The 24,643-nt window shown below is 43.3% G+C and overlaps 2 protein-coding genes across 5 annotated transcripts in view; both read left to right on the forward strand.

The window, feature by feature from the left end:
* Positions 1-17,068, forward strand: part of LOC146575602 (myosin-9-like) — a 31,635-nt gene extending 14,567 nt beyond the window's left edge. Inside the window, exons 4-41 of one of the 2 annotated variants that reach the window (XM_085270362.1) lie at positions 590-617; positions 727-820; positions 1,414-1,434; positions 2,634-2,726; positions 2,811-2,874; positions 2,995-3,093; positions 3,226-3,369; positions 3,472-3,567; positions 3,653-3,924; positions 4,126-4,299; positions 4,382-4,555; positions 4,658-4,772; positions 5,856-6,043; positions 6,427-6,548; positions 6,676-6,745; positions 6,830-6,990; positions 7,107-7,215; positions 7,344-7,475; positions 7,822-8,028; positions 8,122-8,259; positions 8,377-8,500; positions 8,625-8,796; positions 8,910-9,122; positions 9,224-9,368; positions 9,448-9,654; positions 9,822-9,926; positions 10,406-10,558; positions 10,701-10,949; positions 11,045-11,257; positions 11,353-11,565; positions 11,952-12,113; positions 12,204-12,332; positions 12,427-12,515; positions 12,615-12,738; positions 12,851-13,059; positions 13,246-13,354; positions 13,643-13,815; positions 15,460-17,068. In XM_085270362.1, the coding sequence (XP_085126488.1) occupies positions 590-617; positions 727-820; positions 1,414-1,434; positions 2,634-2,726; positions 2,811-2,874; positions 2,995-3,093; positions 3,226-3,369; positions 3,472-3,567; positions 3,653-3,924; positions 4,126-4,299; positions 4,382-4,555; positions 4,658-4,772; positions 5,856-6,043; positions 6,427-6,548; positions 6,676-6,745; positions 6,830-6,990; positions 7,107-7,215; positions 7,344-7,475; positions 7,822-8,028; positions 8,122-8,259; positions 8,377-8,500; positions 8,625-8,796; positions 8,910-9,122; positions 9,224-9,368; positions 9,448-9,654; positions 9,822-9,926; positions 10,406-10,558; positions 10,701-10,949; positions 11,045-11,257; positions 11,353-11,565; positions 11,952-12,113; positions 12,204-12,332; positions 12,427-12,515; positions 12,615-12,738; positions 12,851-13,059; positions 13,246-13,354; positions 13,643-13,815; positions 15,460-15,577 (5,408 nt within the window). In that variant the 3' untranslated portion in view covers positions 15,578-17,068. The remainder of the gene's footprint in view (positions 1-589; positions 618-726; positions 821-1,413; positions 1,435-2,633; positions 2,727-2,810; positions 2,875-2,994; positions 3,094-3,225; positions 3,370-3,471; positions 3,568-3,652; positions 3,925-4,125; positions 4,300-4,381; positions 4,556-4,657; positions 4,773-5,855; positions 6,044-6,426; positions 6,549-6,675; positions 6,746-6,829; positions 6,991-7,106; positions 7,216-7,343; positions 7,476-7,821; positions 8,029-8,121; positions 8,260-8,376; positions 8,501-8,624; positions 8,797-8,909; positions 9,123-9,223; positions 9,369-9,447; positions 9,655-9,821; positions 9,927-10,405; positions 10,559-10,700; positions 10,950-11,044; positions 11,258-11,352; positions 11,566-11,951; positions 12,114-12,203; positions 12,333-12,426; positions 12,516-12,614; positions 12,739-12,850; positions 13,060-13,245; positions 13,355-13,642; positions 13,816-15,459) is intronic. The other variant, XM_085270363.1, reaches the window with a different exon arrangement.
* A 766-nt stretch (positions 17,069-17,834) lies between these two features.
* slc25a38a (solute carrier family 25 member 38a) lies at positions 17,835-23,199 on the forward strand. Of its 3 annotated transcripts, none has more exons than XM_085270364.1 (8): positions 17,835-18,060; positions 19,367-19,561; positions 20,033-20,157; positions 20,356-20,440; positions 20,552-20,731; positions 21,551-21,719; positions 21,831-21,991; positions 22,110-23,199. In XM_085270364.1, exons 2-8 carry the CDS (start codon positions 19,547-19,549, stop codon positions 22,230-22,232), a joined length of 858 nt encoding a protein of 285 aa, XP_085126490.1. In that variant the 5' UTR covers positions 17,835-18,060; positions 19,367-19,546; the 3' UTR covers positions 22,233-23,199. The 3 variants fall into 3 exon arrangements, with proteins under 3 accessions (XP_085126490.1, XP_085126491.1, XP_085126494.1); XM_085270365.1 differs by having other exon boundaries at positions 19,453-19,561; XM_085270368.1 differs by having other exon boundaries at positions 17,875-17,893; positions 19,453-19,561.
* Positions 23,200-24,643: the final 1,444 nt, after the last annotated feature.

The raw sequence follows: 24,643 nt of genomic DNA on the forward strand, positions 1-24,643 counted from the left end.
CAATAGACGTGGGATATAAAATAAATTTTCAACATTTATGAATTTACACCATGTTTGAGCCTGTACAGTAGCTTACAGCCATTATGTTGAGCAAATTTCCTGACAAAACTCTGCTAGTGCAGATTTCCTGTGCCGCCCCCCCCCCTCTTACTACTGCCGTGTCACATAATTATGCAGTGTTTTTTTGCGACTCTGTGAATTACCATCGAGACAGTTCTCGGTGTTTCCTGCATAGCAATTGTATTGTATGTTTTAATTACTCCTGCATGCACCACAGCAGCTGGACATTAAGGCCACTGTTGTGCATATTGTTGTTCAGTCCACCCAAGCTACACTCTGTCCCTTCAATGCTCTTCATTTGAGGAGGCGCTGCAGTAATTAAAAAAGGTTACTTAGACCCAAGCACGTCTTCACTGTCGCAGGAAGCCGGATATTCATTTCCTCTCTGTGGTCAATGAACTTCCTGTCGTATAGACAAAAAACGTCTTGCACTGTAACGATAACTTATGTTCATTTTGTATATGCAGAATTGTTGTTCAGTGGGTACATATTCAATTCTTTTTTTTTTTTTTTTTTTTTTTTTGTGCAGATCGTGAAGACCAGTCCATCCTGTGCACGTAAGTTATAGATGATGAACACATCAACAGTGGTCACATTACAGAAGATGTCCTCTCAGTGTTGAATCAGTCCACTGACTATTTTATTTTCTCCTGTTTGTGTCTGTAGAGGCGAGTCTGGTGCTGGTAAGACAGAGAACACGAAGAAGGTCATCCAGTATCTCGCTCACATCGCCTCCTCTCACAAGACCAAAAAAGATCAGGTCAGTCTTGCAGCTGATACTTGCATTCGAACCTTCAGACCTCCATTGTTTATCACATTCATTCATCTCACTTCACTCCCAGCTGTTTTACTCCTGTAAATTCAAGTAATCATCCTTTTCCTCCGTGCACCCTGGATCTACTTATTTTCATTTTAACTGTAATTAGTATGCACACTGATTGTGAATCAATCATTACATTGTTGCCTTCAAGCCGCTCATTTTCTACAGGAAACAGAGCAAAATTGCTGTTGGTAAAGCTGCACAGAAAGACCATCAAGGAAAATGTGTGGCAATGAAAATAACGACCCTGCAGGCACAGAAAACAGTAGTGTACATTCAGGCCCTCCTGTCACACTTCATATAGACCAGAGACCTAACTTAATCTACTATGTGTTTGGGTTTACTTCACTTTTTACTGCAACTTATCAGTAGAAATAAAACTCTGCCAAGCAGTCAAGCATTACGTCACACTACTGTTATCTGGCCTGTCAGCGCTGCGATAGATGCTGCTAAAACCCACCCACAGGGGTTTACTGAAAACCACATCTATCGTCCCTTTTTGAGGTTGTTGTATTTCTCTCTCCCATCAACAGAACAACTTGGTCCTGTCACATGTGAGTTAACCCTCCCCCTTCATTCACTCTTCCTCCCCACCTGCTTCTGTCATCACAGTCCTCCTTCTACCACGCCCATCCTCTTCTCTCTCCCCCCTCGCTGGACCGCACTATTATGGGAGTCACTTTGTATCAAGGGCAGGGGTTACGTGTCTTGCCAGCCAATAGGAAGTATGGAGGAAGTTTGTTTGCAGCTCAGCGGCAGCCGTATGTGTTCCTGTGAAAAATTCAGCCAGACAATGGCAGGATAAAGAGGGTGGGGTCTTTGCTTGAGCTACTTTTGCTATGATGGATGTATTTACATTTGTCTGGTTGAACTTTTCACAGGTTTTGTTGCTACTTTGTATGTGCCGATGATTCCAAAGTGTTTTTTTTTTTTCTTTTTCTTTTTCTTTTTTCTTTTTTTTTTTTTTTTTTTGCTTGGACAGATATCCTAAGCTGCATACATGTTGTGTAATGACCTAACATGCACTTGAGGAAGTTGTACTCATTTGGCTGGGGGACACCATTTGCTTTCATAAAAAGCTAACTGACAGTGATATAATATGAGAACTGGTTAAGATTGACTTAAAATTCAAAGGTTAAATTCTGCATTAAGCATGGTGTATATGTGGGAGTTTTTTTTGAAGGAAAGAGTTATTAAAGTACTGAAATAGAAACGACAACTTGTTTTGTGCTTGCGGTTCACTGGACTCCTCTGCTTTGAATAACAGGTGATGGGTTATTGACAGTCTCAGGGTTTTGGGGTCTTTGTCAGTTTAAACGCTAACATGTCGTTGCGTGTTGGGATAAAATGCTTGGGTGTGATGTGTGCTGCTGGTGTATGTATATGTGTGTATGTGGTATCAATCTTATCGCTTTTTGTTTAAATGTCTTGTTCTTTATGTTGCCGTCTCAGATGTAAGTATATTATGGGTATATGCAAAACGCCCGCCTCTGCTTTTTTGTAATCATAAGTAACTTTATAGTAAATGTCAGATTAGCATGTGAAGCCCTCACAATACACAGATTAACCTCTTAAGCCCCAACGACCCCAGATACGGGGGCAAAAGGCAGGAGATTGATTAGGCGTTGGGGCTTAAGAGGTTAATTTTAATGATTTATGGTCTTGTTGGATATGAATCCATGGCTGAGAAATTACCTGTATGGATGTACCTGCGGCTTATGTTTTGCATTGCAATTCTGTTCCTTTCCACTAGGGGGAGCTGGAGAAGCAGCTGCTGCAGGCTAACCCCATTCTAGAAGCCTTTGGAAATGCCAAGACTGTCAAAAATGACAATTCCTCCAGATTCGTAAGAATTAACTGCTACAGCCTTTGTTTATGATTTCTTCTAAATACCACTTTCACTTAAACATTTTTTCCTCCACACCACCAGGGAAAATTCATCAGAATCAATTTTGATGTCAATGGTTACATCGTTGGTGCCAATATTGAAACTTGTATCCTTAATGCTGTCAGGTTGTTGCCTTTTATGTTATTATTACTAAAGAAGTCTTAAACCAGTTCAAGAGCTTTTCTGTGGTAGTATCAGAAGTTGTCCTTGACACACCGACCTCTAGACTTGTTGGAGAAATCTCGTGCCATTCGCCAGGCCAAAGAAGAGAGGACCTTTCACATCTTCTACTACTTGCTCACAGGGGCTGGAGACAAATTGCGCAGTAAGCAGCACATTAAACAAAAATCTCTGTTTAAAGATGGTGCAGTTTCCTCAAGCATTTGGTGACTTGATGTTTTTTTTTTTTTTTTTTTTTTTTTTTTTTTTTTTTTTTAACTTTGCTGTTTGATTTCAGGTGATCTCCTCCTGGAAAATTACAACAACTACCGTTTTCTTTCCAATGGGAACGTCACAATTCCGGGCCAGCAGGACAAGGATCTGTTCACAGAGACCATGGACGCCTTCAGGATCATGGGTATTCCAGAGGATGAGCAAATTGGTAAGACGACAGCTTTTGTTTCTGTGCATGTGTGTCTCTATGTATTACCAGCTTAATGTAACTCTTGCCATGTTAATTAATTTTGCTGTTTTCCGTGTGCAGGTCTGTTGAAGGTGGTGGCATCTGTTCTGCAGCTTGGAAACATGAGCTTTAAGAAGGAGCGTCATACAGACCAAGCCTCCATGCCTGATAACACAGGTAAGCGAGCACTCTGCACATTAATTTTAAAATGTCACTCTTCCATCCTGCACTACTCATTCTCTTTCCCTCGTTTTCTCAATAGCTGCCCAGAAGGTATGCCACCTCATGGGCATGAATGTCACAGACTTCACCAGGGCCATCCTGTCACCCAGAATCAAGGTGGGTCGAGACTATGTCCAGAAGGCTCAGACTCAGGAGCAAGCAGAGTTTGCCGTGGAAGCCCTCGCTAAGGCCACATATGAGAGGATGTTCCGCTGGCTCGTCATGAGGATCAACAAAGCACTCGACAAGACCAAGAGACAGGGAGCCTCTTTCATTGGCATCTTGGATATTGCTGGCTTTGAGATCTTCGAGGTAAACACACAAGGCAGTTTTTAAAAATATAATTACCTCTCCATCAAGCACCACACTCGCTGCAGATAATTGTATAATTAACGTATATTAATTGTATATCAGCTATGTGATAGCTGAGCACTCATGTTCATGGCCGTCTGTTGTAACAGCATGCAGCCCCACGAGATTTCTTAAGCATTTTCTTTCCCTCCATGTCTCCAGCTGAACTCATTTGAGCAGCTGTGCATCAACTACACCAACGAGAAGCTGCAGCAGCTCTTCAACCACACCATGTTCATCCTTGAGCAAGAGGAGTACCAGAGGGAGGGCATCGAGTGGAGTTTCATTGACTTTGGCCTCGACCTGCAGCCCTGTATCGAACTCATTGAGAAGCCAGTGAGTTTTCTGATCTGCTGTAACTATGTTGGTCCTCTGAGCGTCTTTGTTGGTTTGACTCATGTGCTCTCGTCTGTCCCAGGCCAGCCCCCCGGGTATCCTGGCTTTGCTGGATGAGGAGTGCTGGTTCCCTAAGGCCACAGACAAGAGCTTTGTGGAGAAGGTGCTCCAGGAGCAGGGAACACATCCCAAATTCTTCAAGCCCAAGAAACTGAAGGATGAAGCAGATTTCTGCATTATCCATTATGCTGGCAAGGTAAACATCGCTTAGTTCATTATGCTGTTTACATCAACATATTTCTATCATTAAAAAAAAAAACCAAAAACTTGACACTTCCTGTCTGGTGTCACTCTACAGGTAGACTACAAGGCAGGCGAATGGCTGCTGAAGAACATGGATCCCTTGAATGACAATGTGGCTTCACTGCTCAACCAGTCCACAGACAAGTTTGTGTCTGAGCTCTGGAAGGATGGTGAGTCGAGGCAGATGCCTTGTTTTTGCCTTTAACCCAGGAATCGCTGCCCCTCTAAGATATGGGAATATAATCATGTTGCTTCATAGTGCTTTTTTTTTTTTTCTCTCTTACTGTCTGGTGTGTGGACCTTTTGTTTTTTACCTTTTTTAAATTATTTTTTTCCTCAAATCCCGTTGGTGGTTTTCCTTCCATTCCTTCCCCTGTGTGGCCCCACTTTTTCTCATTTTTGTCTTTTACTGCATCTCAGAGGTACATAATTGTCAGAGAGCCTATTTTTATCAGCGTTTTCCTATTCTGCACTCAGATCCAGGTGAAAAAAGGTTTCTTTCATTTCTTTAGTATTTCTTCCTCCTTTTGGTCCTGTTCTTTCTCAAAAATGTTTTCATCCCCTCGTTCTCCCAGCTTTATCAACCAAAAGTGTATTTTGTGTTGCTCTAAAATCAGCTGTGTGTGCAGTAGCAAAATCTTCTGGTGGTCTTGCCACTTGTTGCTCTGTCATTGAACTCTCCTTTTCTCCCTCTGTGTGATAGTGTTGTTTGGGGACTCCTGGTGTTGGTCATGGGTACTGCAGCAATGGGTATATCCTGCATGGGTTTGGTGTTTTTTAATGTCACCACAAAAGTACATGCCCACTGCAACCGCCAATGTTTGTCACCTTCTCAGGCACATACATATTTAAATCAGTCATCGCACACATTTTCAAAAGCAACAAGCTGTCAGTTTCAGTAATGAACTCTCTCCACTCACTGCACTTTATACATGTTTTGTTCTTTAAATTTTGGGTGTGTTCTTTCCACACTTCACTGGCCTTGTGCGACTCCCTCTGTCAGCCTCCTTCCTGATTTGTTCCCCTCTCCACATGCACTTTTGTGTGTGATTGTGTGGCGTTTCACTGGTGCTGGTTTTGTGAACTACCTCTTCTCTCTCCTGTTGTGTTTACCAAGAGGAGGTGGAGAGACAATGCTCATATTCATTCTCCTTTTTGATGTGCATTTGATTTGAGTTTGCCTGGTGAAATATTCAAATCATGCTGACTTTGTACATAATGTCTTCTCCTTTCTGTTTTCCCCCCTCGTTCAGTGGACAGCATAGTGGGTCTAGATAAGGTGACTGGCATGTCTGAGATGCATGGCGCTTTCAAGACTCGTAAAGGGATGTTCCGCACGGTGGGCCAGCTGTACAAGGAGCAGCTGTCCAAACTGATGGCCACACTGAGGAACACAAACCCCAACTTTGTTCGCTGCATCATCCCTAACCACGAGAAGAAGGTACTACAGAAACGTGGGCATCTGACTGGATGTTGCCACTGCAACTGAAACTCTGAAAATGCTTAGCAGATGGGGTTGTTCAATTGTAAAGTTTGTCAGTTACGTCTGCACTAGAATACACCACTGAGCACATTTTATTTTGAGTCAGGAACCCAGGAGTTGTTGCACTCTGACCAGGTTTACCTGTCATGGTTTTTTTTTTTTTTTTTTTTTTTTTTTTGTTTTTGTTAAAGCTGTCACAGATCGACTCGGCCCAATTCTCATATTTTCATTTGCAGCTGAAACACCAACAGGGGCTCAAATGTCTTTCCTCTTGGAAAAGGAAGAGATGTTAATATGCAGAATAGAGCATACTCTTAATCAGCAAATCTTCCTCTTCTCAGGCTGGTAAACTGGACCCCCACCTGGTTCTGGATCAGCTGAGGTGTAATGGTGTGCTTGAGGGGATCCGTATCTGCAGACAGGGCTTCCCCAACCGCATCGTCTTCCAGGAGTTCAGACAGAGGTAAGACTATAAATGTTCCCACTGGGTTGTTTTTTTTGTTTTGTTTTTTGTTTTGTTTTTTGTTTGTTTTCACATTTTAATTTATTTAAAAACAACCCAATATGCTCTTCACCTGCGTTTCCCTCAGGTATGAAATCCTTACCCCCAATGCTATTCCCAAGGGCTTCATGGATGGAAAGCAGGCCTGTGTGCTCATGGTAAGTAGGCTTTAAACTTCTAATCACACCCTTATAATGCCTGCTTCCTCTGCCGGAGTGACTGATCATTCCCTTTCTTCACAGATCAAAAGCCTGGAGCTGGATCCCAACCTCTACCGCATTGGCCAGAGCAAAGTTTTCTTCCGAGCAGGAGTCCTGGCTCACCTGGAGGAGGAAAGGGACATGAAGATCACGGACATCATAATCAGCTTCCAGGCCTGGTGCAGAGGCTATGTGGCCCGCAAGTAAGAACATTTTTGTCATTATATAGATTACACATATAAAGTGTAATTCTTGTCTTTAAGTGTGTTACTTTACACTTCTAGAGAATATGAGTTGTGACTCTGCTGTTTGCTTGTAGGGCTTTTGCTAAGAGGCAGCAGCAGCTGACTGCAATGAGGGTGATCCAGAGGAACTGCGCTGCTTATCTTAAACTCAGGAACTGGCAGTGGTGGAGGCTCTTCACCAAGGTGAGCCTCGGCGTCCTCTCTGCAACTTCATAGCACTTGTTCTGTTTTTTTTGTTTTTTTTTCTCTTTAATTTTCCTCCTTGTTTTGGCTTTTCTTACTCTTCACATCTCCCATTTGTTTGTCCTCAGGTGAAGCCTCTGCTCCAAGTCAGCAGGCAGGAGGAGGAGATGCAGGCCAAGGATGAAGAGCTGAATAAGGTGAAAGAGAAGCATTTTCATGCTGAGCAGCAGATCCGGGAAATGGTGGACAAACACCAGCAGGTAAACTTCGAACATTCGTCCACTTTCTGGCACTGTTGCAGGGCTTCTATCAGTGACCCTGGTTTATTTCTTTAGCTATAATTTACACATGTTGTCAAAGCATCTCATGTGGGGAAAGTCATGCCAGAAAATAACTGCTCAGCTAGTCGACTTGAAACTGAACTTATTCAGGTGGACAGCAATAAACTGGATCAGATAAACTCACAGAAAGAGACAGTTTTGGTCTATTAGAGGATTTAAATATAGGCGGTGAATTCAGTGATGAGGGATAACATCGCTCTGAATTTTTTAGGTGACATTTTTTTCTGAACTTGTCTCTTAAACACCTATTTCCCGTTGCTTGTAGCTGAATGCTGAGAAGATGGCCCTGCAGGAGCAGCTTCAGGCAGAAACAGAACTCTGTGCCGAAGCTGAGGAAATGAGAGCCCGTCTTGCTGCCAAGAAGCAGGAGCTGGAAGAGATCCTCCATGACCTGGAGGCCCGAGTGGAGGAGGAGGAGGAGCGTGCCTCTCACCTGGCAACGGAGAAGAAAAAGATGCAGCAAAATATTTCTGTAAGCAGGAAAACAAAACATGGTAATTTAAATCTTAATATGGAGGGCGTATTGCCATGTTAAATCTCCAACTCGTCATTTATCTGCACACAGGACTTGGAGCAGCAGCTGGATGAGGAGGAAGCAGCCAGACAGAAGCTCCAGCTAGAGAAGGTCACCATGGAAGCAAAGATGAAGAAGATAGAAGAGGATGTTATGGTGTTAGATGACCATAACAACAAACTAATGAAGGTCAGGATGGATGAATTGGAAACGATAGCTGTGTAAATCAAGCACAGTAGGAATTTGTTCTGAAGATAATATACTAAACTAATAGTTTCATATTGTTCACCATTGTTGTGAGCACAGGAGAAGAAGCTGCTGGAGGAGAGGATCTCTGAGGCCACCACCAACCTGGCAGAGGAGGAGGAGAAATCCAAGAGCTTGCAGAAACTCAAGACCAAACATGAGGCTATGATCACAGACTTGGAGGGTGAGAAGAAAACCCAAAAGTAGCAGAGAGCATCATGCAACTTGTGTGTAATACAGCATCTTTTTTTCCCTCCATCCCTGTAATTAAATTTTTTTTTTTCTTTTTTCTTTCTTTTTTTTGCCAGACCGTCTGCGCAGGGAGGAGAAGCAGCGTCAGGAGCTGGAGAAGAACCGACGCAAGATGGAGAGTGACTTTACTGAGACAAGCGATCAGATTTCTGAGCTGCAGGCCCAGATTGCTGAGCTCCGTGCCCAGCTGGCTAAGAAGGAAGAAGAGCTCCAGGCAGCTCTGGCCAGGTCTGTGTAAACACTTAAGATGTTTGCCCTGCAGATTAAAAAATATTAATTTGAACAGTGTATTTAGGAATTCTTCACTAATTATTTTTTCCTGACTTCTTCCTCCCTTTAAGGATTGAGGAAGAGGCTGCACAGAAGAACCTGGCCCAGAAAAAGATCCGTGAGTTGGAAGCTCAGCTCTCCGAGCTCCAAGAGGACTTGGAGCTGGAGAAGCAGGCCCGCGCCAAGGCAGAAAAACACCGCAGGGATCTGGGAGAAGAGCTGGAGGCCCTCAAGACTGAGCTAGAGGACACTCTGGACTCCACTGCCGCTCAGCAAGAGCTCAGGTACAGACATTAGTATAGGAGCAAGTATAACAGCTAAACCTCAACACATCTGGTTGGGTGGTGTTTAGACAAGTCGACTAATCTCTCCTCTTCCTCCATAGGAGCAAACGTGAGACCGAGGTGGCCCAGCTTAAAAAGACTCTTGATGACGAAAGCAAACTTCACGAACAGCAGCTTGCTGACCTGAGACAGAAACACAGTCAGGCCTTTGACGAGCTCAATGAGCAGCTGGAGCAGGCTAAGAGGGTAATTTTTCAGAGCTGGTATTCAGATTCAGTTTTTCTCATTTGTCAGTTTCCTTTACAGTTTGACTGTCCGTCTACAGAACAAAGCATCTGTGGAGAAGAACAAACAGGCCCTGGAGTCTGAGAGGAATGAGCTGTCCATCGAGCTGCAGACTCTGATGCAGGGTAAAGGAGAGTCAGAACATCGCAGGAAGAAGGCCGAAGCCCAGGTCCAGGAGCTGCAGCTCAAACACTCAGAGAGCGAGCGCCAGAGGCTGGAGCAGGCTGAGAAACTCTCAAAAGTGCAGGTACAAATCTTAGAAGGCGCTAAGAACAGATATAGTGATTCCTTCTGAGAGCTGTCAGAATGATCGCAGTTGCATTTTTATAGAAGGCCAGGGATTAACAATTCAGTGTTGAGTGATGGTGTGTCCTTGTCAGTGGTTCATGTTTTTGTTTTTTCTTTTGTCCACAGGCTGAACTGGAGAATGTTAACAGCGTGCTGAGTGAGGTGGAGGGCAAGTCCATTAAGGCAGCCAAAGACTGCTCTACTGTAGAATCCCAGCTGCAGGACGTTCAGGTACACTGCCACACAGATGTTAAGCATGCATAACAAATACAGTGTTTAATACTTTTGTTGTTAGTTTCTTTTATAATAATCACTCTTGAGCAAACTGGCATAGACTAAACCTGAAGACATCTTCTGCAAAGTTAAAATTTGTTAGTTTCTACTTAATATGTACAGTCTTAAGACATGTAGGGAAAGTACAATGAATACAAGTCTTTATTTTAAAGGGATAAAAAGCCCCAGACTATAACAATGAAGTATTTGTCTTCTTTGAAGTTTTTAAGTTGAACTGTAGCAGACGGACTTGACTGTGAAGACACTGGCTTCACATTAAATCATGTTGTTTAAAAGTCTTAACAAAAGAAGAGTGTATGAAGAGCTTTTTAGTGCAACCTTTAGCAGAAATATTTAAAAATGAAAGTATTGGCTGTTATAAACATCTGACTCTGTGACAACATTGCTGTAACTCTGCTTGTCCGTCATTTCAACAGGAATTACTGCAGGAAGAGACGCGCCAGAAATTATCAGTCAACACACGGCTGCGCCAGCTCGAGGATGAACAGAACAACCTGAAAGAACAGCTGGAGGAGGAGGAAGAAGCCAAGAGGAACGTAGAGAGGCAGCTCCAAACAGTGCAGGCTCAGGTAAAACATCGACTTCTTCACATTGCAGGACGCAAACCTGCTGCAAAGAATACCTGCATTTAGTTTTCTGTGGGAGCTCACAGTCGTTTGAATCGCAAATCCATCACACAGCTGACATGACTTTATCCCTACCCCCCCTCAGCTTGCTGAATTGAAGAAGAAGGCGGAGCAGGATGCTGGCTCTCTGGAAAGTGCTGAGGAGGGAAAGAAGAAGTTTCAGCGGGACCTGGAGGGAGTGAACCAGCGCCTGGAGGAGAAATGTGCCGCTTACGAGAAGTTGGATAAAACAAAGACGCGTCTCCAGCAAGAGTTGGATGACCTGCAGGTTGACCAGGACCACCTCCGACAGATCGTGTCCAACCTCGAGAAGAAGCAGAAGAAGTTTGACCAGGTAGGCCAAGTATACACAAGATAAGAGGGCCATTAAAATGTCTTGTGGAAGGAAAAGCAAAATAAAAACAGTGCTGCATGTTGATTTTTCTGTAGATGCTGGCAGAGGAGAAGAATATCTCTGGTCGCTATGCAGAGGAGCGTGACAGAGCTGAAGCTGAAGCCAGAGAAAAGGAGACCCGGACACTGGCTTTAACCCGGGAGCTGGAAGCCCTGAGAGAGGTGAAAGAAGAGCTGGACCGCAACAACAAGCTGCTGCGGGCCGAAATGGAGGACCTCGTATCCTCCAAGGATGATGTTGGCAAGAACGTAAGTCAAGAAACATTTCTTTTTCTCTGTAGAGGTATGTTCTGCTCCAGTGCTGTCTATCCTTCGGTTTTCATCATAAATGTTCTTATATGCAGGTCCACGAGTTGGAGAAGGCCAAACGTGCAATGGAGCAGCAGCTGGAGGAGATGAAGACTCAGCTGGAGGAACTGGAGGATGAGCTGCAGGCCACAGAGGACGCCAAGCTGCGCCTGGAGGTCAACATGCAGGCCATGAAAGCCCAGTATGAGAGAGACCTGGCAGGACGCGATGAGATGGGAGAGGAGAAGAAGAGGGCACTGGTTAAACAGGTACAAATATTCATCCATCCAACATTTAGCTGCTACATATAGGTACAGCATTGTTGAAAGCAGGCGTGTTCTGATTCTCATGACTAAAGCGAGTGCGTTTTAGACCAACAATCTGGCAGTTTGGGAATAGGAGGGGGTAAATAGGAGGCGGCTGTTGCTAATTCATAACAAAATGCATTTTTTAGTTGTTCCGGGAGGAAAAAGTACTTACAACCTTAAAAACGTTCTGATTAGGTCTCAATGCTAGCTGGTTGAACTTCAGGAAGAACCAGAATGAGCACCCGGTAGCATAAAGTCAGAAATGAGTTGAAGTTGGGCTTAAAAGTTATCAGTGGAGAGGAACGTGTAGTTTTTCTTGGCTTTGATCAAATCGACGTGCCTTTCAGGTGAGAGAGATGGAGATGGAGCTGGAGGATGAAAGGAAGCAGCGTTCTGCTGCCGTGGCTGGACGCAAGAAGCTGGAGCTGGACCTGAAGGAGCTTGAGGCAGCCATCGACATGGCGAACAAGAACCGTGACGAGGCCCTGAAACAGTTGAAGAAACTTCAGGTGAGTGTTGCCTTTTTATATCTGATCTTTGAATAGGAAACATGGGGTTTGGTCTCAGCTTTTTGACTCTTCTCGTGTTTTTGTCTTCAGGCCCAGATGAAAGATCTCATCCGGGAGCTGGACGACACTCGCTTGTCCAGAGATGAGATTCTCACCCAGAGCAAGGAGACTGAGAAGAAGCTAAAGGGCATGGAGGCTGACATGCTCCAGATGCAGGAGGTTGGCATACACTCACTCATTCACCTCTGTGTTCTGTGCCCCTGCTCTGTGATCTACTTTAACTCACTGCATTTTCTTGTTTATTGCTATGCAGGAGCTGGCGGCTGCAGAGCGAGTAAAGAGGCAGGCCCAGCAGGAGAGAGACGAGCTGCAGGATGAGATCAATAACCAAGCCGCCAAGAAGTAAGACTTCAGTCATCAGTAAAATGAGCAGACCAGAAGTGTTCAGTATCTCTACTTGTGCCATATTTAATCTCTGCTCTCCCTCCTTCCTCTTTTTAGCGCTCAGGTTGCAGAGGAGAGGAGGCGACTGGAGGCTCGTATTGCTCAGCTGGAGGAAGAGCTGGAGGAGGAGCAGTGCAACACTGAGCTGGTCAACGACAGGCTGAAGAAGGCAATGCTTCAGGTTTGTATACACATGCAAACATTTTTAGACTCTGATTTGAAGTTCAGATGACTAAAGATGCTTAAACATTTAATATGTAGAATGGAAATAACTGATTAATTTTTACATTCAGACTGACCAGATGAACGTGGAGCTGACTGCAGAGCGCAGCACCTCTCAGCGTGTCGAAGGGGCTCGTTCCCAGCTCGACCGTCAGAACAAGGAGCTGAAACTGAAGCTGCAGGAGCTCGAGGGAACGGTCAAGTCAAAGTACAAGGCCAACATGGCCGCCCTGGAGGCTAAAATTGCTCAGCTGGAGGAACAGCTGGATATAGAAACCAGGTAAAAGCCACTGAAGCGGAACCATACGGACACAATTGTTATTTCAGACTTGCTTCCAGCTAAGCCAGCTTTCTTCTGATTGGCTATCTCTTGTAAATAGGTTAGATCCACAGATTAGTGGGGCCTGAGATGACCATATTAGAAAAAAAAAGTGTCTTTTGTCTGACTGTTATGTTTGTGGCTCAGGGAGAGGCAGACTGCCACCAAACTTGTGAGACGCAGCGAGAAGAAACTAAAAGAAGTCATCCTGCAGGTGGACGACGAGAGGCGCAACACCGAGCAGTACAAGGACCAGGTGAGAGTTTCTTTACAGTAAACTCTGTCTCCCTGTTGTGGCTTTTCTGAGTATTTACAATGATGACTATGAATATCTGTGCATTATGCAACAAGTCAAATATTTAAATGAATTGAAAATAATGTAATGCTCCAAATCGAAATCAGATCTATTTTGACATTAGCTTTGTAGCCTTCATCAAAGGGAGACGTTTTTGTGCTTCTAACTTTATCTGGGCTCAAGCAAAAGTTTTTAATTGTATTTATTTATTTATTTATTTATTTATTTATATTTTCTCTTCTCCTTCAGGTCGACAAGTTGAACTCTCGCATGAAGCAGCTCAAGCGTCAGCTGGAGGAGGCTGAGGAGGAGGCTCAGAGAGCCAACGCCAGCCGAAGAAAACTTCAAAGGGAGCTGGAGGACGCCACAGAGTCTGCTGATGCCATGAACCGTGAAGTCAACAGCCTCAAGAGCAAGCTCAGGTGAGTAAAGCACCTGTAACACAGCAGAGGCTTTCATTATTATCAGAATACTTTATTGATCCCTGGGGGAAAATTTTTTTTTTTTTTTTTTTTTTTTTTTTTATTTTTTATTTTTTTTAAACAGTGCTCCATTATAAACCAACCTTAACAAGACAGATAATACGCTAACTAAGAAGATAGATATATACTCATCTTGAGCTTGCTGTAGCAGTCCTGCACAGATCAGCTGAAAGTGCAGGAAGCAGGCAAACTGCCTACCTGCCCTCCCCCCAGCTGCCCTCTTCTGCTTGTGCCAGCCATTTGGATTTGACATAGTAGACAGGATATTGACGGTTACACGCTCATGCAATAAACATGAGGATATATCACAAGACACGATGAGATATCTGCTAACTCTACACAGGGCCATTTAGCAGTTGTGGCAGTTTGTCTTGAAACGACTATAATCTCCACATTTCGCTTTACTTTGCATGATAGTGTTTTGACTTGAACCTCAATTATTCAATTCAATTCAATTTCTTTATTGTCCCACAAGGGGAAATTAGTTTAGCAGCAGGAGGATAAGAACAAACAGAACAATACTATAAAACAATAATAACAATAATAATGATAGAAAATTCAAGGACAATTATTTGCCATTAAGGAGACAAGACGCAGTAGGGATAAAAGAGACCTGGAGTCTTTTAGTCCTCCTCGGAGGTACTCTAAAACGGCGGCCGGAAGGCAACAACTCAAACTCACTGTGAAGTGGATGGTTCACACAATTAATAATAGAATGAGCCTTTCTAAGCACATTTCTATTGTAAATGGCCAAAAGTCCATCTTGCCAGCGCCCTGAAATTTTGCTAGCAGTTTTTACCAGAAGTCCCAACAGATTCTTATTCTTCACCGTCAGGTTACCAAACCAGGCAGCGATACAAAAAGACATCACAGATTCGATAAAACTTCTATAAAACAAGGACAACATCTCAGATGAGACGTTAAAAGATCTCATTTTCCTTAAAAAGAACAGTCTTTGTTGAACTTTTTAGTAGTGGCATCAGCATGAGATTCAAAACACAGTTTATGGTCAAGTACCACACCTAGATATTTATAACTCTCAACGATCCCAATATCGGCAGTTTTAATGATAGTGGGTGATGAGCTATAAGAGGACTTCCTAAAATCAATAATCATGTCTTTAGTTTTTGACACGTTAAGTGAGAGGAAGGACTCATCACACCAATTCACAAAATCATCTACAACCTGTCCATGGCCTGACTCGTCCCCCACACGATCACTGTGTCATCAGCAAACTTCAGGATGTGTCTGTTTGTGAAATTGCTGCGACACTCATTTGTGTACAGAATGAACAGAAGGGGAGAGAGGCAACAACCCTGGGGTGATCCAGTAGAGGAGGAGAGCACATCAGAAAAGACATGATTTACCCTCACACATTAGGGTAAATCATGTCTTTTTGCAAATGGTCAATTAGGGACCATTTGCAAAATAAGCCTTAATATATTTGTTAATATTTTTTTTTCTTACATTTCTTTGTAGACATTGCACTTTAGTTCGAAAAACACATTACTTATGTCTTCTTTGTTTTGTTTTGTTTTTTGTTTGTTTTTTTCTCATTTATAAATTCCTTTCTCTCTCTTTCAGGCGTGGTGACCTCCCCTTCACCACACGCCGCACCATTCCTCGCAGCAGTGGTGGCGGCGGTGATAGTGAGGAGGAGAGCGAGGTGAAGAGTGAAACCCCCGAGCCCAAGCCTGAATGAACTGCGCCTCTCGACTCGTTTAAAAATTACACCATAAATAGACCCAAAAACACACATGAGCACACATTACTGTAACTCCCAAAACGGAGACGCAAACATACAAATGTTGTCCAGATTAGCCACAGGGATGCAGATTAACATCTGATCTCGCTCTTTCTCTCTCGCAGTGACGATCTATGCATTCTCAATGCAGACACACACACCAGACGCCATTAAACTGGGACAATCACCATACTGACAAACACACACTTTTGTTTTTTGGGGGGGGCAAATTTCTCTGTTGCTTAATTTTTCATTCTCTTGGAAAAATGAAAATATTTTTATAAGGAAACATTCCACGTGTAATAGTCCCTTTAGGATCTATTTTTCTAACTGAAGAAAAAGAAGTATAGATAAATGAAGACAGATTACTGGAAGGGGACCAAAGTAATATCTCAATCTATAGAATAGTTTGGGTTTTCTTTTTTGTATGCAGACATTTTTATAACGGTTAAGAAAGGAAGTGCTTCGTGTTTGTTATGCTCTTGCCTTGGTCTATAAAGGTGGTTTATATGCTGAAATGTATTCTAGCAATTTAGCTGCAGTTAGCACTCGTGACTATGCTTTTTGGGCTTGATCATTTTGTTACACACATTTCATGTGGAAACATTAAATTTGAAGGCTTTCAAGCAACAAATTGGCAACTTGTGAATCTATTGAAGGTATTTGATTGCGACTGTGCTGAAATTTCCTGATTTTTAGCACTGCATTTGGGTTGTGTTGGGGAGGGGGGGCATTTTAGCCTAGATATTATCATAAACCACTGCATTTGAGTGTTTCATTGACACAAAGCTTGAAAGTTTTGAATACACGGTGCACATCCCAATTTAGTATGTGTGCGCACACAGCCAACACACACTAAAGGCCTTAAATGCAGCAGAAATCTCGTGGGCAGGGTCATTTATTTTTCTGTTTATCCCCATCAGTGTTTTGTTTATTTGCTAATGTTCAGGGTAAAGTTTAAATGGGGTGGTGGGGTAGTCTCTTTACTCACAGCACACACTGTATTCTCAGGGTACAGCTTGTTGACAGAAGTTGCTGATTTTTATCACAAACCAAAGGCACATTCATGTGATACGGATTGTAATTTATCACTTGTATGCTAAAGTCTGACTGGCCTTTAAGATGTCATATACGCCAGGTTCTGAGTAGATGTATCAGATAAATGAGCAGTCTGTGTCTAAATGATGGAGAAACCCCAACAAGCTGTGCCCGAGGTAGCTTTTGGCTCACACTGCTGGAAAGTGAGAGGAATGTGTCGTAACTTAAGACTTACGGCTCACAGTTTAAACAATCACATCTTTCGCACTTAAAGGAAATCCAAAAGGGGGGGGGGGAGAAAAAATAAACTGCATCTCGATTATTGTAATGTTTTTCTGTCTGCACCTCTGGAATGGAAATCATGTTGTGAAATGTTGGAATTATTACGATTAAAGATGCTTTCTAAACTGCCACGTGTTGTCTGTCTGCGTTTTTCTTTTTTTTTTTTTCTTTTTTTTCCCCTAATGCTTACTCTTTTGTTTACATCAGAGTTCACACTGAAAGAACAAGGGTTAAGTTTGAAGGTCAGAACCAGACAGCTCAGTGGTGGATCACATTTGTAATTTATAAAGTGTTGCGTCCCCACCAGCAGACGGCAGCCAGGGTTTTCCATCATGCTCGTGAGGAGGAGCAAAAGCAGGTCAGAACCGGTTTAACTGAGTAAGAGTAAACGTGGATGAAAGATATTATTTTATTTCTAGTTTAGACACTAATAGACGGTAACTTAAAAGGAGAGAAAGGTTATGTGTAAATTAGAGTCCTAAACAGTTGACTGTGAAAATGCTACAAGTACTGCTGTTGGCTAAATGACTGCTAGTTGTACTTTTGTGTATTTCAGTTTTTTATTATACTATCTATCCTACAATTGACTTGGTTCTAATTTAGGGGGGAAATTACCTCACTCATTTTTGTTTTAAATTTATTTGGTATAGTTTCATTTCAATAAAAACTCAAAACATGTTTCGTTCCGTTCAAATAAATACATTGTAATTTTTTTAAGTTAAATTTAAATTAAATTACTAATTAACTTAAATAGTCTTTTTTTTCTTTTTACTCACCCTGGCTTCCCGGAGAGGCGCCCTTATCTTGCGCACGTCACAGCCAGAAGCTGTTTAACCAATCAGAAGGCTGTATCGCAGATGGGCGGTGCTTCCGCGTAGTTTCGACACGCTGCGTCTGAGAACAGGAACCGGCCGGTTTGGGCTTATCGCAGAGAGATAGAGAGGCGGCTGTCAGGTTTGGTGGTACATTGCAGCTCTTTAGTGGGGAGTGGTGGTGAGGTTTGTCTTCGCCCTGCTTAGAGTAGTCAATTAGAAGAATTTGCGCTCAAGCGTAACTTCGTTGATGTTATTTATTTGGACTTCGGCGGGGAGAGAAAAACAATTGGTGGACTATAGTTAAAGGTGCGTTAGAGGGAGAGCTCAGCAGAGCCTCAATACACAACATTACACACACGATTTTCATCAACGCGCTCTTTTTAAAAAAAACTGTTTTTGAAAACGTGTTGTCAGCTAATCTGTCAGAAGTCCTGCGGAAAGTCGAAGGAGACACCTGAAGTAGGCCCCCTTTTCAATATAAACGCCATAGTGGGAAGACGAAATGTATTTTAAACACAAAAATCAGCACATCTGGTCTTTGGCACGATTATAAAAACTGTTGGTGTAATTAGATTGTTGGGTTACAGTATCTTGTTTTTGGCGTTTTTATTATGCATAAAATCCACAACTTTGCATGATTTGCATGACTTAAGTGATTCAAGTAAAATCAGTAAATGCGACTGGAAAGGATGTGTGCTAGCTCCATGTAGATGAAATTACATTATTATCTTCAGACCTTAGATTTTAGTCTGAAAGCCCAGTAGTACAGATGTTCCACAAGGATCCCTCCTCGGTCTTCTTTACTTCTTTTTTTTATTTTTAATGTTATTTAGCATATCAAACAGTGTTATATCTCTGTCTTTATAACTTGTTTTATATGTCTCTGGCTCTTGACTTAATTTGGACATTGCACATTTGGAGCCTGCTTTCGATGTATTTTAATTTTCTTTCATCTTAAATAAGTGCTTATTATTTTCTGCTCATCAAAGCAGCCTGCTTGGAAGCCCTGGATAGACAGTAAATGAATCTTAACACACATGTGGAACACATAGAAATTGGAGATTTAAAGTAATTGTGTGTGCTGAAATATTCCTGAGAATGAGATCACCGCACAGTCTACAGTTGTTTGTTTCCTATTAATTTTATGCATGCTTCTCCCTCCTACCTGATGGTGCTTCATTCTCTTTATCACCCTGTGCTGTATTTCATCATCTCAACATCTTATGTTGAAAAAAATGCAAACAGTGATGTAAGGGTTTTATTTCTAAGGACAGCCAGTGTTTTCTTTGCTTACACTTAAGTGCAGAATGCCAGCTCACAGGGCTTTCCAGCGCTAGCTGTGTCTCTTATGTACACTGTGGAACTGTTTTTGGACACTGTGCTCAAAACAAGTGCGAACAGTCTTTACTTTTGACGTACTCGCTCACGCTCTTCACAGTCTCGTGAAGGACACGCAGCAGTGTCTCATGCACCGGGTCTATCCTAATTTGTAGCATGCTGATCTTTGGTCAGTTAATGAGTGGCCTTGTGTATCGGGTGGGGGCAAATAGGACACACGGTGTTGGTCAGGCAAGCTTTATCTATTCTGTGTGCGCACTGTCCCCTCATTCAGACAGCAGAGCTGCGCTCCCTCACCATCTCTCCATCCCTGCTCCTGGAAGGCCAGTGTGAGTAACTCCTCTTTCTCCCTCTAATCAGAGGGAGACATTTCAGTGGACGGCAACGAGGGGAGGAAGCCAGAAGGTTTAGTGTATTGCAAAAACGTCTTGAGAAGTGACCCTCGAGAAGAAACATGGAACTTTTAGTGGTGAGTATTAGATCTCCGTTTTGTTACATCAGAAGCTCCATCCTTATCAGTGCGTACATCCTTATTAGGTAACTTGAGATCAGGGCGTCCTGTCTGACTGATAACTTTTGGAAATACTGATTAACTAATCCACGGTCTAAGAGTCTGACGGCGGTTAAGGTGAAGAAGAGCTGCTGAGTCATTAAGCTGAGGGAGCAAACTCTGTTGTTACATCACATGTGAATGGTACTGTGAGGCTGGGCGTTATAGGGGAAAAGACGGTTGGAATATTGAAGTGGTATTAAATTATTTATTTACAAAATATAAACATGGTTTAATAGAGTCACTGTCCGTGGCGATTACATCTAAGTAGTTTGTTGTTGTAAGTGTGCATTAAAGAGACAGAAATATGCTCTGTAGGCATAGTCATGACAGTCAGGATTTTAACTAGAAATGCAAATGAAATTTGCCTCCCTCCCCCACAACCCTCAGGTGCACCCGGCCATCAAAGCCTTCATGTGTGGCTCCCTCAGTGGAACCTGCTCCACGCTGCTGTTCCAGCCTCTCGACCTGGTCAAGACCCGTCTGCAGACTCTGCAGACCGGCGTGCAGCCTGGGTGAGTGTGCATGCACAGTTGTCAGTGTCGCATGCTTTCCTGTCTCATAAGATCCAAAAGCTGATTTTATTTATTTATTGACTGGGTGAACTCAAAAAGCATGACATTGATTGACCTTTATAGGCCGCACACATAGCAGCAGCGTTGACTGTTTTTGGCTTTCGGTCATCTTATCTGATGCCTGTATTGTTTCTTCAGTTCGGGCAGAGTGGGGATGGTGTCGGTGCTCCTCAGTGTGGTGCGGACAGAGAGGCTGCTGGGACTCTGGAAAGGAGTTTCACCGGTTAGAGCTTCTGTATACTCGAGTCTACCTCGTGTACAGATTTAGTCACAAATTCCTGCTGTGTGAGCCACCATGCGTCTGACAGTCTCTCTCCTCCGTCTGCTCCTTTAGTCCTTCGTCCGGACCATCCCAGGAGTTGGGATCTACTTCAGCACCTACTACTCTCTGAAGCAGCACTTCTTACAGGACAGATGCCCAGGGGCCGCGGAGGCTGTGCTGCTGGGGGGCGGAGCCCGGACGGTGGCGGGGGTAGTGATGCTGCCGGTTACTGTCGTCAAGACACGTTTTGAAGTAAGCAGTGTCCAGAGAGGGGTGTACTACGAAGCGAGGTTAATTGGTTAGTGAGGTATGTCGAACTTCAAGTCGGAGATTTCAATGTCACCTGGTGGCTCTCTAGGTTGCCATGGAAACCTGGTGCTGAACACATAATCTGTCTGGAGCAGGTTATATTCAGTTTAGGTTTAAAATTGTCTCGTGGCTCTGTGTATTCGCTGATTAGTGCTGATAAGTGATTTATGGATTTCCTGCTGAGTCAGCGCGTACTAACTATAGATACAGCAGTGTAGATTTTCTGCTGCATATTTCTCAGTTGCTTTATTCATAGCACCAGTGTTGCCTTTTTGGTGTATGTGTTTTATAGCCTGTTCTTTATAGACCTCAGTCACGTGTAACTCTGATAATGACTCTGACTGAAGTAGGCGGTGCTCAGTCGTTTCATTGTATGTGGAAGAAGGGTGAAAAAGGTGTGTCAGATACCCTCTCTTCACATGAGCTAAACCCCAGAGCTTCTGCGTGTACTTACATGAAGTAATTCATGAATATAAGATTTTTTGAAAAGACTAAAATAAATAGAATATGTTTCTATAATACTGTGTTAAAAAAATAGATAGAATTTGGTATAATTTCAATTGATTATTCTTCTGAAGTGAAAGAAATTCTTTAAAACAAAAATGCATCTGTGCAGCTTGTATGTGAAGAAAACATATATGTAGACAAATGTTTACTTCATTGATATTATTGTTTGACCTGTGCAGCGTGCTTTCACTTTAGCGTTGCGTTCATATTGTGCTGTTTTATGCATGAACTGAACCAGACGTCTTTGTGTTTCAGTGTGGCAGGTACAGTTACGGGAGTGTGATAGGGGCTCTGCGCAGCGTGTGCCAAACTGAAGGTCCCGCGGCTCTGTTCTCCGGCCTCATGGCCACTCTCCTCAGAGACGTTCCTTTCTCCGGCATCTACGTCATGTTCTACAGCCAGACCAAAGCCTCACTCCCCAAAGGTAAGTATGGACTCAGAGAGACATTTAGTAGCTTAAGAACGAGAAATATTCGCATTTGGAGTTCTTCTTGGTGTTCATTTAAATACACATGCTGGCCTATCTTCCTTTTAGAGATCAGCACGTCTCCTGCGGCTCCTGTGGCTAACTTCAGCTGCGGGGTTCTGGCTGGCGTGTTGGCCTCCCTCATCACTCAGCCTGCTGATGTGGTCAAAACACATGTCCAAGTGAATCCGCAACTCAAGACAGCAGAGGCCATCAGATACATCTATATGGTAGCTGTCTCAATCTTCCTTCTTGCTCTGCTGTGGTTTTAAAATTGCGTTCCATGTATCGTGTTGAATAAGCTGGTTTTAATCAGCTGCATGCCTCACTTTGCTCTCACTCTCTAAGGAATATGGACTCCAGGGCTTCTTCAGAGGGGCCGTTCCTCGGTCTCTGAGGAGGACCATGATGGCGGCCATGGCGTGGACCATTTATGAACAAATGATGGCGCACATTGGGCTGAAGTCCTGAAAGTGATCAATGTTGAAAATGTTGTAAAAGGAAGAAGAGATATAGATGGAGTTGCAGTGAATGAGCGCACAGGAAGGAACTGGAACTACTGCAGTGCTCGTTAGCGTGTCAGAAGCTTTCAGTGACCGATTTCACTCAGAGTCTAAGAGACATGTGGGAGGTCTCCTGTACATTTAGTGTCTTACTGGGTGTGTCTGAAGGTCAGAATGTGCAATATAACTTTAAAAAGACTTTCAAGATGATACAAAAATGCTCTGATATTTTTCTACTGCACTACTAATTACACAAACTTTGGTGATTTTGCTCCAACTATTTGGACCATGTTTGAGAAATCCCTTCAGAGTTTTGCGTGTGCTCCTGGGGGGCTTTTTGTGACAAATGGTTTCTTCCTTCTTGTTGTAAATTCACTTCCACATATTTAGGAGTCTTCGCAATCTGCAGGTTAAACTTGGCAGATCAAATGCTTTTGAGTGCAGATTAACTGGGAAATGTTCACTACACACTAGCCTGGCTGTTGTAGGGCTACAAATAAGATTTGGACTGTATGCAGAAACAATGTCTGTGTCTCTCCACAGTGTTCTAAAACTCTTTGAATGGCAGGGAAACCCTGGTCTGAGTGGGATTTCCAAAGCCTCAGATGTTTGCATGCTGTGTGCAATGACTCAGCCCATGACTACTACAGGCAGTGAGCCAGATTAAGCCCAGACTTATGCACTTTAACCTCAGCATATGTTCAAAATCTAGAGAGCTTCTTAAAGACAAGATTGTGAGTCTCCATGTGTAACAGTGTTATTTATATTCTGATACTTTATTTAAGTGTGTGCTCACTTGACACGTGCATTTGCCAAAAATTCATCTGCCTTAAAATGTCTTTGGAGTTTTTTGATATTTGTTAAAAGTGGTTTTTCATGCAGACGTTTTCACTTTTTAAACATGTCAAACAAAATAAAGTTATTGGAAAATTTCATCTCTGTGTTAATTTTATTAGGAGAAAATGACCAAAAGTCATTTTGGTCATTTTCAGGGGCGATCGTGGCTCAAGAGTTAGGAGTTCGCCTTGTAATCGGAAGGTTGCCGGTTCGAGCCCCGGCTTGGATAGTCTCGGTCGTTGTGTCCTTGGGCAAGACACTTCACCCGTTGCCTACTGGTGGTGGTCAGAGGGCCCGGTGGCGCCAGTGTCCGGCAGCCTCGCCTCTGTCAGTGCGCCCCAGGGTGGCTGTGGCTACAATGTAGCTTGCCATCACCAGTGTGTGAATGTGTGTGTGAATGGGTGAAGGGGTGGCACGGTGGTTAGCACTGTTGCCGCACAGCAAGAAGGTCCTGAGTTCAATTCCACCATCAGGCCGGGGTCTTTCTGTGTGGAGTTTGCATGTTCTCCCCGTGTTTGCGTGGGTTCTCTCTGGGTACTCCGGCTTCCTCCCACCGTCCAAAGACATGCAGCTTGTGGGGATAGGTTAATTGGATAATCCAAATTGCCACTAGGTGTGAATGTGCGAGTGAATGTGAGTGTGAATGGTTGTCTGTCCCTATGTGTTAGCCCTGCGACAGACTGGCGACCTGTCCAGGGTGTACCCTGCCTCTCGCCCAATGACAGCTGGGATAGGCTCCAGCGCCCCCCGCGACCCTGAAAAGGACAAGCGGAAGCGAATGGATGGATGGACCAAAAGTCATGCCTGAATTTTAAGCTCGAGTTCAGTACTGATTACTCTGTTATGTGCACCTAAGCTAGTACCAGGCTGGACCCTTTTGCCTTCATAACGGCATTAATTCTGCAACAGGTTGCAGAAAACCTCCCTCAGAGATGTTGCTCCATAATGAGGTGACTGGAAGCCATTTGAGTGCAGTGAACTTGCTGTCATGTTCATGAAAAGTTGAAATGTGTGGCATGGTGTGTGTTATCCCTTTGGGAAGCAGCTATCAGAAGACTGGTACACTGTGGTTATAAAGGGATAGACATGGTTAGTAACAACAGGCTGTGGCATTAAAATGATGCACAGTTGGTACTAAGGGGCCATGAAAATAGCCTTCATATCACAAGACAGAATGGATCCATGCTTTCATGCTTTTCATACCAAATTCTGACCCTACCATCAGACTGCGCAGAAGAAACAGACAAATCAGACTCTTCTATTGCTCATTTTGGTGAGCCCAGACAAATTGTACCCTGTTGCTGCCATTTGATTGGCTGATTAGATATTTTTGTGTTAACAAGCAGTGTCTGATAAAAGGACTGGTGAGTGTACATATTTTTCTTAATTTAGTGCTCAGATCAGCTTGACAAAAATAAGAGTACTATTAACACAAGAACACGCCCCTGACATGCATGACTGTGTACTCTTTCCTTTCATTAACTGAGGTGTATAAAAGAATAATCAGCTGTGAGAGTTCAGGTGTAAAACTATAAAAAAAAA

The sequence above is a fragment of the Mchenga conophoros genome, linkage group LG4 (genome assembly GCF_057382185.1).
Source record: "Mchenga conophoros isolate Kocher_MC1m ecotype Shallow Benthic linkage group LG4, M_conophoros_male_GT1.1, whole genome shotgun sequence".
NCBI lineage: Eukaryota > Metazoa > Chordata > Actinopteri > Cichliformes > Cichlidae > Mchenga > Mchenga conophoros.